This window comes from Hylobates moloch, unplaced genomic scaffold (genome assembly GCF_009828535.3).
Source record: "Hylobates moloch isolate HMO894 unplaced genomic scaffold, HMol_V3 SCAFFOLD_4, whole genome shotgun sequence".
Classification (NCBI taxonomy): Eukaryota; Metazoa; Chordata; class Mammalia; order Primates; family Hylobatidae; genus Hylobates; species Hylobates moloch.
Window position 1 is genome coordinate 36478176 of NW_026652279.1, and position 18242 is coordinate 36496417.

Below are 18242 nucleotides of genomic sequence, written 5' to 3' on the forward strand. Positions count from 1 at the left end.
AAAGGAATGGTAAGAAATGTGATCAAGAAAAGCTGAACTTTTCAATAAATGGTGTTGGGGAAACTGGATAGCCATCTGAAAAAACAAGTTTTGTCCATACCTCACATTCTGCCTCAAGATAAGCTCCAAATATATGAGGATTTGTTTTTCATTTTTGTTTTGTTTTTGTTTTTGAGACAGAGTCTCACCCCTTTGCCCAGGCTGGAGTGCAGTGGCGCAGTCTCGGCTCACTGCAACCTCTGCCTGCTCCCTGACACCAGATTCAAGCAATTCTCCTGCTTCAGCTTCCCAAGTAGCTGGGATTACAGGCGCGTGCCACCACGCTCGGCTAAGTTTTGTATTTTTAGTAGAGACCGGAAATTTTGTCGTGTTGGCCAAGCTAGTCTCAAACTCCTGACCTCAGGTGATCCGCCTGCCTCGGCCTCCCAAAGTGCTGGGATTGTAGGCATGAGCCACCGCACCCAGCCATATGAGAGATTTAATGTAAAAAATGAAACTTAGAGTTTAAACTTATGTGTCTGAAATTATGAGCAGATCGGAGTGGAGAAGTCTTTTCTAAATAACACTCAAAATCCAGTATCCATAAAAGAAAAGATTGATAAATTCAACTGCACAAAAATGAAAATCTCTACTAGCAAACAACTCTACCCCTACCATTCAAGGGCAGGGGAAAGGCCAGGAAAAAAATCCTGAAACTCATTATAGACAAAAGACCAACCTTCTTAATAAAGCTATTTTAAGTCATCAAGCAAAAAACCTGGAACTACAAAAAAGTAGGTGGAAGTTATGAGCAGACAGTTCGCAGAAAATGAAATATAAGATGGCTCCACCTCATACTGAGATAATTTTTTTTAGCTATTAGATATGTAGTCATCAGAAAGTTTGACAACATAGTGGGTTATAGGGAAATAGTAACTCATCCATGGCTAGTGTGGGAGTACAGATTCATAGCATCTCCTGTGGAGACCAGTTTGGCAATACATTTCAAAATCATAAATATATGTTTTATTTGTCCAGAGATTCTATTTCTGGGTGTTTATTCCACAAATACACCTGCATATATGTGAATCAATATATTTACAAGTTATCCATTACAAAATCATAATAGCAAATGTTGGGAAATAATAGAAGATTGGTTAAATAAATTGTAGTATGTCTTTCCATCAATGACAAATAAATAACATCAGCTGTCAGAAAGAATGAGCTAATTCTCTTTCTGCTGCTAAGATCTCCAAGATAAGTTGTTGACTGAAGGAAAAAAAAAAGTTAAGAACAGTGAATTAAATATGCTATCTTTGTAAAAGAATGAGGGAAAAGTAGAAAAGATTATGTATTCATTTTTACTTATGTTGTGTCGAGAAACCTGGCCAGGTGCGTGCCTGTAATCCCAGCTACTCAGAAGGTGGGAATATCACTTGAGCCCCTGAATTGGAGACCAGCCTAGGCAATATAGCGAGACCCTGTCTTTAAAAAAAAAAAAAAAGAAAGAAACTCTGTAAAGAAACTTGCACAAACAAATAAATGTAGTTACCTTTGTCGGGGCCAAAGATAGGAGGAAGACATTTTCCTGTATACTCTTTTTAAGTGTTTTGATTTCTTTTTAACTCTGTAAATTCATTCCCTAATCCATAAATAAACAGGGATCCTTAAGTGGTGAAACTTAAATTTTAAAAATATCTAGAATGGCTAGTTTTAAAAGAAAGGAATGGAGACGAGTAGAAGAATGGGAGGGAGGGAAAGGGATATGAAAAAAGATGGTACAGTAAAAAAGGAAGGAAATATGTACTGAAGGAGAGCAAACGACAGGAATAAAAAATGAGAACCAATCAAAAAATAATAAATGACCATGAAAGGTGAATTTATGTTTGCATACATTTTTGACTGAGTTAGCCATCATAATTGCTCTATTTAGTTGGGAGGAGGATTGTTTTTAGCAACAAAAGAACATTTGTACAAATCACTTTTAAGGCGTTAATGTTTCTGGTTTTGTTTTGGTTGTTTTTTTTGTTTGTTTTTTTTTTTGCAGACAGGATCTTGCACTTATCACCCAGGCTGGAATGCAGTGGTGCAGTCACAGCTCACTGCAGCCTCAACCACCCAGGCTCAAGTAATCCTGCTGCCTGTATGTACCTCTGAGTAGCTGTGACCACAGGCATGTGCCACCATACCCTGCTAATTTTTAAAAATTTTTTGTAGATACAGGGTCCACTGTGTCACCTAGGCTGGCCCTGAACTTCTAGACTCAAGTGATCCTCCCGCCTGAACCTCTCAAAGTGCTGGGATCAGTGGCTTGAGGCACCACACCTGGTTGACTTTTTTGTTAAAGGAGATGCCGTAGTGTTTCTTTTAGTTAAATAAAGTGTTAATTATTGGTTCATCTATTAGAATGTAGCAGGTAATTTAAACGTGGGTTTTTTCCAGTTTATGTATGCATGTGTGTATTCATTTATTCATTCAGAGACGGTGGGTTGGGGGTGTTTTCGCCATGTTGGCCAGGCTGGTCTCGAACTCCTGTCTTTAAGTGATCCACCTGCCTCATCCTCCCAAAGTGCTGAGATGACAGACGTGAGGCGCTGCACCCGCCTTTCTCCAGTTAATTTCTTTTTAATTAATCTTGAGCTCCTTGAGGGAAAAAAATAACTTTATTGAGATATAATTCACAATATCAGAAAACCCACCCATTTAAAATGTATAATTCATTAGTTTTTAGTATGTTCACGGAGTTGTACAACTATCACCACTATCTGGTGTTTAGAATATTTTCGTCACCCCCCAAAAGAAAACCCATACCTGTTAGTAGTCACTCCCCATTCTCCACTCCCTTCCAGCCCTGAGTCACCATTAATCACTTTCTGTCACTGTGGATTTGCCTATTTGGGGCATGTGTGTAGCCTGTACTTTCTTTCTTTTTATAGTTGAGTAATATTCCATTCCAATTTTATAGTTGGATATGTCACATTTTCATTCATTTATTGGTTGAGGGACATTTGGGCCGTTTCCTCTTTTGGCCATTGTGAATAATGCTGCTGTGAATATACTTGTGCATGAGTTTTTGTGTGAACTTAACATTTTTAGTTCTCTTGGGTATGTGCTTAGGGGTGAAATTGCTGGGTCATATTTAACATTTTCATGGTCTGCAAAACTGTTTTCCAAAGTACTTAATACCATTTTACAGTTCTACCAGCCATGTATGAGGGTTTCAATTCTCTACATACATGCTTTTGTTATTATTTTAGCCATCCTCGTGGGTGTGAAGTGGTGAAATCAAGTGAAATCTTGTGGTTTTGATCTATATTTCCCTGATGATCATGATGGTGAGCATCTTTTCATGTGCTGATTGGTCATTTATTTATCTTCTTTGGAGAAATGCCCATTCAGATCCATTGCCTATTTTTAAATTAGTTGTCTATTTCCCATTGAGTTGTAAGAGTTCTCTTTATATTCGGGATACACGTTCCTTATCTGATACATGATTTGTAAATATTTTTTATTCCATTCTGGAATTATGTCTTCACTTTTTTACAACCATACCATGAAGTTTATCATAAGTGTACAATTCAGTGACATTAAGTACATGTATAATGTGTAACCAAATAGAAACTCTGTACCCATTAAGCAATAACTCTCTTTTCCCCTCTTCTTCAGTCCTGATAACCACTGTTCTACTTTCTATTACTCTGAATTTTCCTGTTCTAGATACCTCATATAAGCAGAATCATTCCACATTTGCCCTTTTGTATCTGGCTTCTTACATTTAGCATAATGTCTTCAGGATTCACTCATGTTGTATGTATCATAATTTCATTTTTCTAGATGAATAATACTTCATTCTTTGTATGTGTCACATATTTCTATCCATTCATCTGTTGATGGACACTTGGGTTACTTCTGCCTTTTGTCTATTTTGAATAATTCTGTGATCAGTGTTGGCATACAAGCATCTGTTTGAATCCATGTTTTCAATTCTTTTAGATATGTACCTAGGAATGGAATTGCTGGGTCATGTGATAATTCTGTTAAACTTTTTGAGGAAGTGCCAAACTCTTCTTCAGTCCCAACAGCAGACATATTTCCTAAATGTCACTTCATTCGTGTGTTTTGTTTTGTTTTTTTCCTTTAGACAGAGTCTTTTTGTCGCCCAGGCTGGAGTACAGTGGTGTGATTTTGGCTCACTGCAACCTCTGCTTCCCAGGTTCAAGTGATTCACCTGCCTCAGCCTCCTGAGTAGCTGGGATTACAGGAGTGTGCCACCATGCCTGGTTAATTTTTGTATTTTTAGTAGAGACGGAGTTTCACCATGTTGGCCAGACCAGTCTTGAACTCCTGACCTCAAGTGATCCACCCACCTCTGCCTCCCCAAGTGTTGAAATTACAGGTGTGAGCCACAGTGCTTGGCCTATCTTTTCATTTTTTTGATAGTGTCCTTTGAAGCATGAAAGTTTTAAATTTTGATTAAGTCCAATTTATTTATTTTTTGTTTGGTTGCTTGTGCTGCTTTTGGTTTTATATAGGAAACCATTACCTAACTAAGGTTGTAAGGATTTCTTCCTATGTTATATTCTAACATTTTTATAGTTTTAGGTCTCACATTTAGGCCTCTGATCCATTTTCAGTTAACTTTTGTTTATGATGTGAGAGGTGTGGGAGTTGGTTGGGGGGATCTAACTTCATTCTTTTGTATGTGGGTATCAAATTTGTTGAAAAAACTGTTCTTTCCCCATTACTTTGGCACCTTTTTAGAAAATCAGTTGACCATAAATGTAAGGATTTACTTTTGGACTCTGAATTTTATTCCTTGATATGTATGTCTTGTCCTTAAGCTATTATCACGATATCTTGGTTATTGTGGCTTTGTAGTGAATTTTGAAATCTGGAAGTATGAGTCCTCCTGCTTCGTTCTTCTTTTTCAAGATAGTTTTGGCTCTTTTAGATGCGAATTTTAAGATGCGGTTGTCAATTTCTCCTTTAAATCTGTAGATCAGTTTGAGGAGTTTTGCCATCTTGGCAATATTAAGTCTTCCAATCCACAAATACGTAGAATGAATTGAATTGTAATCAACTTACTGATTTTTCTCTTTATCACTTTTGATAAATAACTAACTTCTGACATTAATGAGCTCTATCATCTACCTTCTTTTTTATATTTAGTTTAATTTTTTTTGAGATGGGGTCTCACTCTGTCACCCAGGTTGGAGAACAGTGGCTCAATCTGGGCTCTCTACAACCTTCACCTCCCAGGCTCAAACGATCCTTCCACCTCAGCCTCCCAAGTAGCTGGAACCACAGGTGCACACCACCACACATGGCTAAATTTTTGTATTTTTAGGAGAAACAGGTTTCCTCATGTTGCCCAAGCTGGTCTTGAACTCCTGAGCACAAGCAGTCCACCCACCACAGCCTCCCAAAGTGCTGGGATTACAGGCATGAGCCACTGCACCCAGCTTTACCAGCCCTATTTCAAAATTTGCATATATTCTTTCTTCCGCTGTCCAACATTACCTGTAATCTCCTTCCCTTCCCATCTTGATTCCTCTGGGTTTTGTTCTTTTGATTGTGTACCATTTCAACGGTATTCAGTATTGATAATCAGTTTCTCTTCTCTGGCTCGTCTGCCTTCAGTCAATTCAGTCTCTCTGTCCTAAACAGCGCTTATTCTGGAATGGATTGCCTCTTAACTATTATTTCCCATCTCCATCTTCTCATTTCTTTCACTTCCAAACTTCCTTTATAAATGACTTTCTCTCCCAGCTTCCATTGCTTCATTAGTTAATGCATTCATTACCGCTTGACCAAGTGCCTTAACTTTTCGGCCTTCAATATTTCCTTTCTGTAAAATGAGTGAATTGGTCTGGATTCGTTGTAGTAAGCTGTCTTTCTAGTCTCTGAATCTTTGGAACCCTTACTTGGAGCCCCATTGTATAAAAGTGAGCTATTCTGTACTAATTTTATGTGGGAAGCTTTGAGCCTTTTGCCATATCAGCAGCCGTCCGTGTGGGCCTCTGGAGCTTGAAAGAGCACAGCTCGAAAGCCACTGGAAACCCTTCAGCTCTAAAATTTGGTAGCTCTACGGTAATTACTGAAGTTACATTCCTGAAAGTTTTAAGCAATTTACTTGTTGCCAAATTAAATTCTCTTCTTAGACACCATTTCTCCTGCACATTTTATAGTATCTAAACACTTTGAGTACTGTTATTTCCCTCCCCACCCCCAACATTTTTTTTCCCTTGGCTTTAATCTCTCTGCTACTCAGCTTAAATTTCAACACTTCTAAGAAACCATTCCAAATCATACTAGCTCATAGTAACATTTTCCCCTTAATAATCCACTGTAATGGTCACTATTTATGCCTTTCATTTGGCACTTAAAATTATCACAAGGGGCAAGGCTCAGTGGCTCATGCCTGTAACCCGAACACTCTGGGAGGGCAAGGCAGGAGGAGGATTGCTTGAGCCTGGAGTTCGAGACAGGCCTTGGGCAACATAGTGAGATCCCATCTGTACAAGAAAAAAAATTTTTTTTAATTGCATAAGGTACTTTGAACTACATCAGTATAATTTAGGCCTGGATTCTGACCTAAAGAAATATAATCTAGTAGAAGAATAGAGATATGCACAATAATTAAATATAATTATTTCTTTTTTTATTACTATACTTTAAGTTTTAGGATACATGTGCACAATGTGCAGGTTTGTTACATATGTATACATGTGCCATGTTGGTGTGCTGCACCCATTAACTCGTCATTTACATTAGGTATATCTCATAATGCTATCCTTCCCACCTCCCCCCACCCCACAACAGTTCCCAGTGTGTGATGTTCCCCTTCCTGTGTCCATGTGTTCTCATTGTTCAATTCCCACCTATGAGTGAGAACATGCGGTGTTTGGTTTTTTGTCCTTGCGATAGTTTGCTGAGAATGATGGTTTCCAACTTTATCCATGTCCCTACCAAGGACATGAACTCATCCTTTTTTGTGGCTGCATAGTATTCCATGGTGTGTATGTGCCACATTTTCTTAATCCAGTCTATCATTGTTGGACATTTGGGTTGGTTCCAAGTCTTTGCTATTGTGAATAGTGCCGCAGTAAACAACTCAGTAATTTGAAATTTAAAAAAAAGTTTAACTCGATTATTGAGTTGAAAGTAATGAGTGCCATAGGAGAGGTACAGATAGAATTCTGTGGAAACTTAAAGATACCTTTCACCTGGGAGAAAAGGACAGAGTATCCCAAAGGAGATGGGTTGGGTCTCCAAGGGAATATAGTATTTGAACACCCAAAGGTGGGCATTCCCTATCAAAGGAGCAGCGTGAATCAGGGCAAAAGTAGGAAAGCATGAGATGGTAGGTATTTTGGTTTGTCTGAAAGGGTTATCAAGAGAAAGAGTGAAATATAAAGATGTAAAAGTAAATCAGAATAGACATAGTGTTGTTAGTTGCCTTTTTAAAATGTGTGTATCTTGTTTTCCCAATTATGTTATAAACTTTGAGGACAAGTAGTATGTCTTATACTTTTAACCTCGTACAACAAGGGCTATGGATACAGTAGTAGTATTTGGTAAAAATTTTGTTAAATGTATGAAAGGTAGAAACAGTAGTTTCCCCAACAAGCATTATTCAAGGTAACTTCTTGTCATACCCTTCTGTTTACTTAGACTGTGGTTTTATCAGTAAAAACTATTTTAGAGCTTCATAGTAGTGGTTCTTTACAGCTTAGAAATCATTGCGGGAGCTAGTGGCACAATGGATAACACACCTGACTATGAATCAGAAGATTCTAGGAGTCATTAGGGGATTTTAAAAAATGGGAGTGGGGGTTATGTGTTGTGTTATGTGTCCAGTTAACAATGCTGAGTTTAATTCATTCCCTAAATGACATGGGAAGTGCTGGCTTGAGTTGAGGAAAAGAATAAATATAAACAAACTTAAGACTCTAAGTTCTTTTTATATTTTATTAAATTAGATTTTTAAGGATATTTTCAGGATTCAGATTTTATTTAACCACAAATGTTTTAAAAAAGAAATTGAGTTAAAAAGCTGTCCCCAGGAATTGTGTTGTATTGTGCATGGGTAACTTTTTGTTTTTTACTGTTATACAATATTTTATATGATTGAAAAAAAGATGAGAAACATCAGCTAGTCTGTTCATATTGCTATAAATTCCTGGCACTGCTGTTCTCCTTGGAAAGAGGGTGTTACATACGCACATAACAAAAAGACAGGAAAATGGACTGTGCCTGTATTCATCCTTTTCTTTCCAATAGCATATGCTAATCCTTTTCATTTTTATAAAGCAAAATATATTTGACAAATGAAATTGGAAGTTATAACTTTCAAAAGCCATTTATTTTAGAGATTCTTACGGCAAAGCAGTTCATTATTTTACAATATTTGTTTTGTTTTAAACTTTCTATATTATGTGCTAGGTGAAAAACCATTTCGCTGTGATGAATGTGGTATGAGATTCATACAAAAATATCATATGGAAAGGCATAAGAGAACTCATAGTGGAGAAAAACCTTACCAGTGTGAATACTGTTTACAGGTAAGAGAGATGGCTTGAAGTTCTTCTACTGTAATTAAATTATACAATAATTATAAATTAGATTAGAAAATATTACAACTTAGAGCTATTTGAGGGCCTTCTAACTCTTATGGATTAGATTTATAATAGAAAATTGGCTCAGTGAATTTGTTTGGAATTATGTATGTTATTGCATTAATATATCTTTATATTAATTGTTTTGTTTCACTTTTTCTTTTCTTGATTGACCAAAACCACAAACAACCTATTACCATCCTCTGAATTCAACAGTATTTTTCCAGAACAGATCGTGTGTTGAAACATAAACGTATGTGCCATGAAAATCATGACAAAAAACTAAATAGATGTGCCATCAAAGGTGGCCTTCTGACATCTGAGGAAGATTCTGGCTTTTCTACGTCACCAAAAGACAACTCACTGCCAAAAAAGAAAAGGCAGAAAACGGAGAAAAAATCATCTGGAATGGACAAAGAGAGTGCTTTGGACAAATCTGACCTGAAAAAAGACAAAAATGATTACTTGCCTCTTTATTCTTCAAGTACTAAAGTAAAAGATGAGTATATGGTTGCAGAATATGCTGTTGAAATGCCACATTCTTCAGTTGGGGGCTCGCATTTAGAAGATGCGTCAGGAGAAATACACCCACCTAAGTTAGTTCTCAAAAAAATTAATAGTAAGAGAAGTCTGAAACAGCCACTGGAGCAAAATCAAACAATTTCACCTTTATCCACATATGAAGAGAGCAAAGTTTCAAAGTATGCTTTTGAACTTGTGGATAAACAGGCTTTACTGGACTCGGAAGGCAATGCTGACATTGATCAGGTTGATAATTTGCAGGAGGGGCCCAGTAAACCTGTGCATAGTAGTACTAATTATGATGATGCCATGCAGTTTTTGAAGAAGAAGCGGTATCTTCAAGCAGCAAGTAACAACAGCAGGGAATATGCGCTGAATGTGGGTACCATAGCTTCTCAGCCTTCTGTAACACAAGCAGCTGTGGCAAGTGTCATTGATGAAAGTACCACGGCATCCATATTAGAGTCACAGGCACTGAATGTGGAGATTAAGAGTAATCATGACAAAAATGTTATTCCAGATGAGGTACTGCAGACTCTGTTGGATCATTATTCCCACAAAGCTAATGGACAGCATGAGATATCCTTCAGTGTTGCAGATACTGAAGTAACTTCTAGCATATCAATAAATTCTTCAGAAGTACCAGAGGTCACCCCGTCAGAGAATGTTGGATCAAGCTCCCAAGCATCCTCATCAGATAAAGCCAACATGTTGCAGGAATACTCCAAGTTTCTGCAGCAGGCTTTGGACAGAACTAGCCAAAATGATGCCTATTTGAATAGCCCGAGCCTTAACTTTGTGACTGATAACCAGACCCTCCCAAATCAGCCAGCATTCTCTTCCATAGACAAGCAGGTCTATGCCACCATGCCCATCAATAGCTTTCGATCAGGAATGAATTCTCCACTAAGAACAACTCCAGATAAGTCCCACTTTGGACTAATAGTTGGTGATTCACAGCACTCATTTCCCTTTTCAGGTGATGAGACAAACCATGCTTCTGCCACATCAACACAGGACTTTTTGGATCAAGTGACTTCTCAGAAGAAAGCTGAGGCCCAGCCTGTCCACCAAGCTTACCAAATGAGCTCCTTTGAACAGCCCTTCCGTGCTCCGTATCATGGATCAAGAGCTGGAATAGCTACTCAATTTAGCACTGCCAATGGACAGGTGAACCTTCGGGGACCAGGGACAAGTGCTGAATTTTCAGAATTTCCTTTGGTGAATGTAAATGATAATAGAGCTGGGATGACATCTTCACCTGATGCCACAACTGGCCAGACTTTTGGCTAAAAAAAAAAGAAGTGTAAATAATACTGGCACTTTAGAACAGATTAATCAAGAGTGGGGTTACTCTGTGTAAATGGAGTGCTGTACAGATTTAAGAGCAATGCGTAATAACAAGTTAAGCTGATATGAATAGCAAGATAATCCAATAACTGCATTTCGTTTGGTTAGTCAGCATTCTTTGAACTGCCTTACATGTTGTCACCTTTATAGAAGCAATGCATTACTTGTTTTAGATCAGAAACTTGCTATTCCACCCACACCAAGTTAAAAAGAAAAAAAAAAAAAAAGACTTTCGCACAATTGTTTCCTAACTGATAACATTGTACATTCTTAGGAGATTAGTAATTGTGTGAAATTTACTCATACTGTTTCTAAGTTTTTCAGCATAGTCATTGCACTTCAGCAGGGAATCTGAGTATACTTTACAGACAGAGTGAACTTAAAAGTTTAATGTCAAGAGATTATGGCTTAAATAAATTAGTGTGTCCTATAGGGGGAAAAAAACCAAGAAACCACCTTTTAAAAAGAATGATATGCCATATACCCTTGATTTTCATTTTGCATTATATTGACATGTGTTTTTTTGAAGAAAAAAAGTAATAAAAATCTGATAGTCTAAGACTCCACTATTTAAAAGCCTAATTACTTTAAAAATATGCATACTTTCAAAACTTTTACCAAAACACACAACTGTTGAAGCAGTCACTTCTCTATGGAAGTATGCATATTGGTGTCAGTTTCTTTGTACAGTTGTACCTAGATGTTTTTTATGATTTTTCATGTGCAGGTATCAAGGTTTTGAAGTTTTAGTAAAAGAAATTCTGTAGATTACATTCCCAAGAACATAATGCTTACACAAAATGTATATTCCACGTTTTAAAGCTTAATTGTATTTTACTTTACATATACACTTCAGTTAACATAGAGCACTTAGAATCTATTTGGTATTTTTGATTTCTCAAAGTAAAAAAAAAATTAGATTTTTAGGTTTGATATGGTTGTGTCATAATCATCTCATAATTGACAATTTTAACTTTTGGCAATAAAAGGAAATTGGGATATCTTTGGAACTGTAAAACCTGGTTTAATCTTTTTCTTTCTAGACTCTTGATAGATTGGATAATTAAACAGTATCCAGAGAAACTAAAGAAATGGGCATTTTAATTGATATTTTATCTTGAGTTACTTTTTAATGAACACTGCTCATTACAACTTTACAAACCAAAAGTGTTTACTAATTCCAGTAACTACCATTTCTTTTTCAGCTAGATGAGTGATCGGAAAATTTTTGTTGCATTTCAAAATCTAAATAAACTACAGACTTTATCCTTATACCATGAATGTTTTTTTTTAATACTCTGTCTTAAAATAATACAGCATGGTACAATAAATAGTGCTTTTACATATATATATATACACACACACACACTTTTCTGAAGAATGATGGTTTGAGTTACGCGTTGGGCAGTTTTGATTTTTGGAAGTTATATTAGTTATTGACTCTTTGTTACAACTTTTTCATTTTTACATTTCAAATTTCTGCCATCGTTGTCACAATGCACATACTGATATAGCACCAGTGAAAATCTAAAATTAATACCCTTGGAAAATGAAAATATTCTTAATTTCCATTTTGACTCTTATACTGGCCCTATAGATCTGCAGTCTTTGTTTCAGTATAGAATATGTTATCCATTTAAATTATTTTTCTTTTATTTAATGTTATCCCAAGACTGTTCTCATAAAGAAAGGGAAGAAATAACTATCCACCCTTAACATCCTTCATTTATTTTGAATATATTGGTGTTTTTATGATAAGGAATATAAATTATATTTAATGTGGTTTCCTCTATACTTTGGTTATTAAGTTTTGCTTGAAATACTAGTTTTCCCATTTGACAGCTTTCTTTGCTGCCAAAGTTTTCAAGAATTTTAGACTTCTTTGAAGTAAATATTTAAGTTCTGCCATTATTGACTCTTAAGATTGTGTGTGTTGTGTTGTGCATTACATAATTACAAAAAGGCTTCATTCAGGTGATATGTTAAAAATGGAACTGTGCTCACCCTAAATGGGCATTGGTATTTTTCTCATAGTACTTTTGATGAGAGTAGGCATTTATTTCGTGAGTTGTTTTGGAGCCTGATCAAAAATTTTGTTCCATGGAGAGCTTGATGCAATTTTGATACAGTGTAGAGGTTTTTTTCAGTTGTTTTAACATCACCAGCATAGTTTTTAGAATGTGACTCTTGCTGAGCATTTAGGGTGAGCTTGGGAAGGAAGGCCTTTGAAAATGGTAGTTATGCAAGGAGACTTTCAGGTGTTGCATTCCTGTTTTCAACACATTTCTTTAAATCTACATAATGGCAGACTTTTCTACCAGGTTATAAGCATTTTTTAGATAAGTGATACTCAGCCAGCATAACTTATTGACTTACCATGTATGTATAGTCATCACTCTCTTACTGTGAAATTCCAAATGCCTACCAGAGTTACCTTGTTCTATCGTAATATGATAAACATCTCAACAGTTTTGGGTTTCCCCACTTTGGTTCAGAAGGTTATTTAATTTCTATCTGGGCATTAATGGAGAAAATAAGTAGCCTTATGTGCTGCTTTAGATTGAAACATGGAGGATATGAGATATTCTTTTGCAATTCATGTTTCTCATTTCTCAAAGTGAGCACATTGTTCTATAAAGACATGCTGGTACACCCTTAAACTTTTGATCAATCTGAGTGAGGTGTGCTTTTCCTCTTGGGACCTTCTCTCACGTTTGAAGATTGGAAACATCACGTTAGGCGAGGTAATATCTCTTGAACATCTTCTAAAGGGTTTTTTAAAACCTTATTCACACATATTTCATTTGTTTTGAATATTTAAGTGGCTCTTAAATGTTTTGGGTCTACATGCAAATGTACTTGATAAGGTAGGAATCCGTCTTCTTAGCTCTGGCTGAGGGTGCCAGCCATCGGTCAGGTCATTTTTATCTCAAGAGGCAGAAGGCAGTTATGTCAAGAATTGTGCTCAGGGCAGGATTTCATTTCCACAGAGGAGAGACACTTGCAGAGTGCCAGCTAGGTTAGCTCTTTTGCCACTTCTTTCATTTGATTAATTTGGGTTTTTAAAGGGCTGTTTAAAAAAAAAAAAGAAAAAAAAAGGCCGGGAAACTAAAAGTAGGCATTACTGTAGTACTGCATTTCTTAGAACATTTTAAACTAGAACTCATTTTTTTTTCACAGTATATGTACTTGAAGAAGCACTATAATAATCATTGAGAAATATTTTGAGTCTGAAATTTAATTTAAAACCTTTTCCGTTTCAAATTGCTTTATTTCAGGGAAATAATTTTCCAGTTGTTTTGCTATATTCTGCAAATAAAAACCGTGTTTCCTTTTTTCACTTAAACTTTGGTAGGAAACAAACTAAAGCAGACAAACATTTCTTGTTATGTTTGTTGCTTTCTTTAATCCAATGGATAAAAAAGTAAAACCCTGTAAACATTATTTTATTTTTTTATGCAATACCATGCTGTAAATATGGTTCATCAAATAAGGATGTACCTATGATTGAATCTTTAATTCTGCACAGTTAGAGTTTATATATAAACGTGTCTTGACAATCAAGGACTTTTATGTGAGTCTTCCTTTATGATGTTTATTAATGTTATGCATTCCATTTGTTTTGAAGTGAGTACCAATGTGCTAATTTGTATTGTCTGAAAGTATGTAATGTTTTTACAGCTTGTTTTTAAGAATCTGTAAATATGTACAAACAAATCACAGTACTGCTTTATGTTAGAAGGCATATGATGTTGTACTGTATGTAAGCAATAATACATAGCAGTGCTAACTTTACAAGTAGCATCAGGAAAGTTCTAAAAACATTTCAGAGTTATTAATTATCCTTATTTCATTTAATAATGATTATCTTTAATCAGTTTTTATAAGCAAATTCCATTGTTCCTCCTATTGGAACGTAACACTGTTTACACAGCATAATTGAAGTTGCAGGGGAGACAGGCTAAATCTGACTTCATCTGTACTCACTTTCACTAAGCATTGAATGGCCTTACCACTCTTCTGCAAGATGGAGGAAGACCGCAAAACTTAGTGCCCATCACACTGAAGGAAGGGATGTGGTTTTTTTTCCTGCTTCTGTACTGCTACCTAACTTTGTGATTTGCTTTGGATTTTAATATTTGTTTCTGTTTTAGATTCAAGCCCGTAAGTTTTGAGGTGACTTCAGATCCATTGTGAAATAGATAGTTCTCTTCATATTTCGTAACTACATTTCAATAATTCTAAACTTTCTACATTGATTTTTAGATACTTATTTTTCAAGCTTGATTTCTCAGCTGATCAGATGAATTTATTCAACTTCAATACAAAGGAAGACAAACCTATTATAGTTTCAAGTGAGTAGATATTATACTGTACAGAACAGCTATTTGAACACACACATCACTGCTTTAGAAATAAAACCGCCAATTTATAAATGTATATGACCTACATTTTATAGGAAAAAATGTTTTTAAATGCTAGTCATTTATATAATGTGCTTTGAAGGATTTGCTAGTCCACTTCTGTCACTTTTTAGTACACTGGTATCTTTTATATGTAATGTATGCTTTTTATTATTGTAGCAAAGCATTTCAGTAGAAAGAATTTTGCAACAATATGGGGGAAATTTTTCATTGTTGGATTTGAATTATACTGGATTTTATCTGTGTAGTCTTACTTGTCTTTATTTTAATGCTGTCTGAAGGGAACTTGGTATCCAAATAAAGCAGGTAACCTCATTTTACTTCAAGGGCATACTGTGTAGTGCTGAATTTAATCTGAAAATCTGATGATTTTGAAAAAAACAAGTTTATAAACATTGTACAGAAGAAATTAAATGTGTGATGGAAATCCTGATGGTGGAGCACGTTGAATTTTCTGATATATAGTGTTATTTTCCTGGGATCCCCTATGCCTTCTTTGTATTTCAACTAATAAAGGAAAAACCCTGTCATTAAAACTGGTAAGATAATAGGATATTCTGATTATACAGTATTACTATTCCTATCCCATTTTCTGACCTTTTCTCAATCACTGTAAATTTTTATTTTCTATTTCCTATTGATAATTAAATATGTATATAATATAGACACTGTTGTATAGAACTAAATGAATTGGGTTGCTATGCTTGAGTGGGTAGTGAAATGGAAATATTTGATGAATACTGAGAGTTCCTAAAATGCCGGAGCAAATTTCCGAGGGAAAGGGGGGCATCGTGTGTCTTGGGAAGGTTGCAGCAGGTTGTTTCTTCAACTCCTTAAGAAATCATTGTGAAGGATTCAACTGCAAACTCGGGATCAGATACAAAATGGGTCTTTCCTTCCCCTCTCCCCCAAAAAATAGGAGCACTAAATTTTAAAATCTACTCAGGTGACAGTTGCTTTGCAATGAAACTTATCACATTGAAATTTTCAGTGTTAAATAAAAAGAGATTTGTGATATTTTTAAATACAAACTTTTACATCAGTAGTCAGCAGCCTAACAATTGAAATTTGGTAAGTCAATATATTTTAAAATATTTTGCTCTCCAAATAGAATTGTTTTTAAACAATTGGGAGGATTTTTTGTTTCTTTAAATATATTTTAATTTCATTGTAAAAACAAAATCTTGCTTGACCCTATATTATGCCATGAATGAATTGCTGAGCGTTTATAATACAGTGACAGCTTGTTTCATGCATAGTCATGGAACATAGAGATGTTCTTTAAACTGACCTATTGATAAGAGGTTTAATGAGTTTCACGGCTTTCAACACTATTGTCATATAGTTATCTTTGCCATTTGGAGTTTATGAAACCATTTTATGTATTGTGATACTAAAGGAAGTTGTTTTGCTTTACTTTAAATTGAATTATTAGACTAATATTTGCAAATTCTGCATTTTAAATGTGGACACTGGCTGTTTGAAAAATAAAATATAGAATACAGTTTTATGGATAATTTTTGAGCTGAATTTTTCACAATATTCTGAACCAAATAACGAATGGTAAATATGCAAAAATCATGGTGCATAGATATAACAGTAAAGAGAAAAGAATTTCTGTGTGGAATTAACAGTTACACAAATTGGGTAACAATTATCAGGGCCTTTATTATAGCTTTATGTGGAATGTTATTCTAAAATGCAAGAGTCAAATGTTACTGTCATTGAATATTTTAGACTTGAAACGTGTTCATCGTAGGGCTAAGAAAATATGTGTTTTTTTCTTTACAGATAAGACTCTGTTAACCCACTGTCAGCATACGTGGGATTTCTTTTCTTTTTTCTTTCATTAGTGGAGATTTGTTTTCATCCATCTACCACCTTGCCAGTACCCTAGCTTGTGACCAGCGGGATGCATTGTAAGAAAGTTGTCTGTGGTTAGGAGTGCAGTCTGGGTCCATGGAACACATTTAAACTAATTGGCCCTTGCAATGATCAGTCCTAGGACCCTGGCCTTATTATTAGCATGGTGCTTTAACCAATTGTACATAATAATACCACTGATAGTCTACTAATGCATTTCCTAGATCCCAGTTTTTCTTGAATGATTAGGAATGGTGGGGAGAGGGGAGGGGAGATATTCTACATGATATTTCTCCAATCTTCTAAAGATTATAAGAAAAAATAAAAAATTGAAGTCACTTGAATTAATGTGTTGTCATTGAGTCTTACTTGACAATTTATCATGCACAAAGTGATTATGAAGATTTTCCTGATTGTATGTTTGGTTTGAATTTTAAATTTTTTTTTTTTTTTTTTTTTCAGAGTGCTGGCTGTTCTGTTTTCTTTCTTCTCTGGTGAACTTGATAGGATATAAATTATATTCATATGGTGCATAAAGAATAAATGGAGGTGAAAAGTTTTAAGTGAACTAAAGCTAAAATTTGGGTCTCATAATTTTCTTTCTTTTGTCATTTTCAAGTGTAATTAAAAGGAACATTTTACCCAGACATTCACACAGCTGTATATGCATATGTGTAAGAGCTGGGATGTGAAATGTGATATTGTAAATTAGAATGACATTTCAAAGTGATTTTCAAGTGACTGGGAAAACTCAAGTTTAGAAATGGACTTGAATTGTTAGAGAACATTTGAGCATTTGCATATTTACCTACTAATACAGATGAACTTTTAAAGTTGTAACCTTAATTTTCCCTAGCTTCTCATTCTTAATAAGGTTCTGAAAATAAGATGTTGTGTCAAGGTGGGGAAGGGAGCCAAAGAAATGCCTTGCCCAAGGTAGGAACTGTGTTTTCTATTGATTTGAATCTTACTGGAGCCGACTTCTTTGACCCTGCGTTCATTCAGCACCAATCACCTATTTAATAACAGGCATTGTGCTCCATGCAAATAATAGATGGTTGAGGCCATTAGCGTCTTTATTTGACCATGTGAAAGGTATTTATAGTGTTATCAATTGCAGGTTACAGTATTGTACTTTAGATTATTCAAGCAAACAATGAGTGTTAAGATGTGTTGAGTGCTATGCTGAGTAATCTCATCCCTCAAACTTCTAAGTACCTTTATTCCCTGTTTTAGGATAGGATTAGAAAATATAATCTTAATAAATTTCAGAAGATAGAAAATATATACAGACTAAAAAAGTGGAAATAGGGAACATTGTCAAAAATTAGACTCTACCTAAAATAACAAAGTTAGGGATAGGATTCAAGCCTGGACTGTGGAAATGAGAAACAGACTTTGTTTTGAAGGAACTGACTTACCACAGGACTGAGGTTCACACACGTTAGAGTGAAAATACACTAGAGGGTCACCTGTACCCCACTGC

At 35.4% G+C, this 18242-nt stretch overlaps 1 protein-coding gene across 9 annotated transcripts in view; it reads left to right on the plus strand.

Annotated features, from left to right (window-relative positions):
* The window catches only part of ZNF148 (zinc finger protein 148), a 149912-nt gene extending 132812 nt beyond the window's left edge, over positions 1 to 17100 (plus strand). For all 9 annotated transcript variants that reach the window (XM_032149945.1, XM_032149939.2, XM_058437399.1 and 6 more), the window contains 2 exons: positions 8425 to 8543; positions 8814 to 17100. In XM_032149945.1, the coding sequence (XP_032005836.1) occupies positions 8425 to 8543; positions 8814 to 10412 (1718 nt within the window). In that variant the 3' untranslated portion in view covers positions 10413 to 17100. The remainder of the gene's footprint in view (positions 1 to 8424; positions 8544 to 8813) is intronic.
* Positions 17101 to 18242: the final 1142 nt, after the last annotated feature.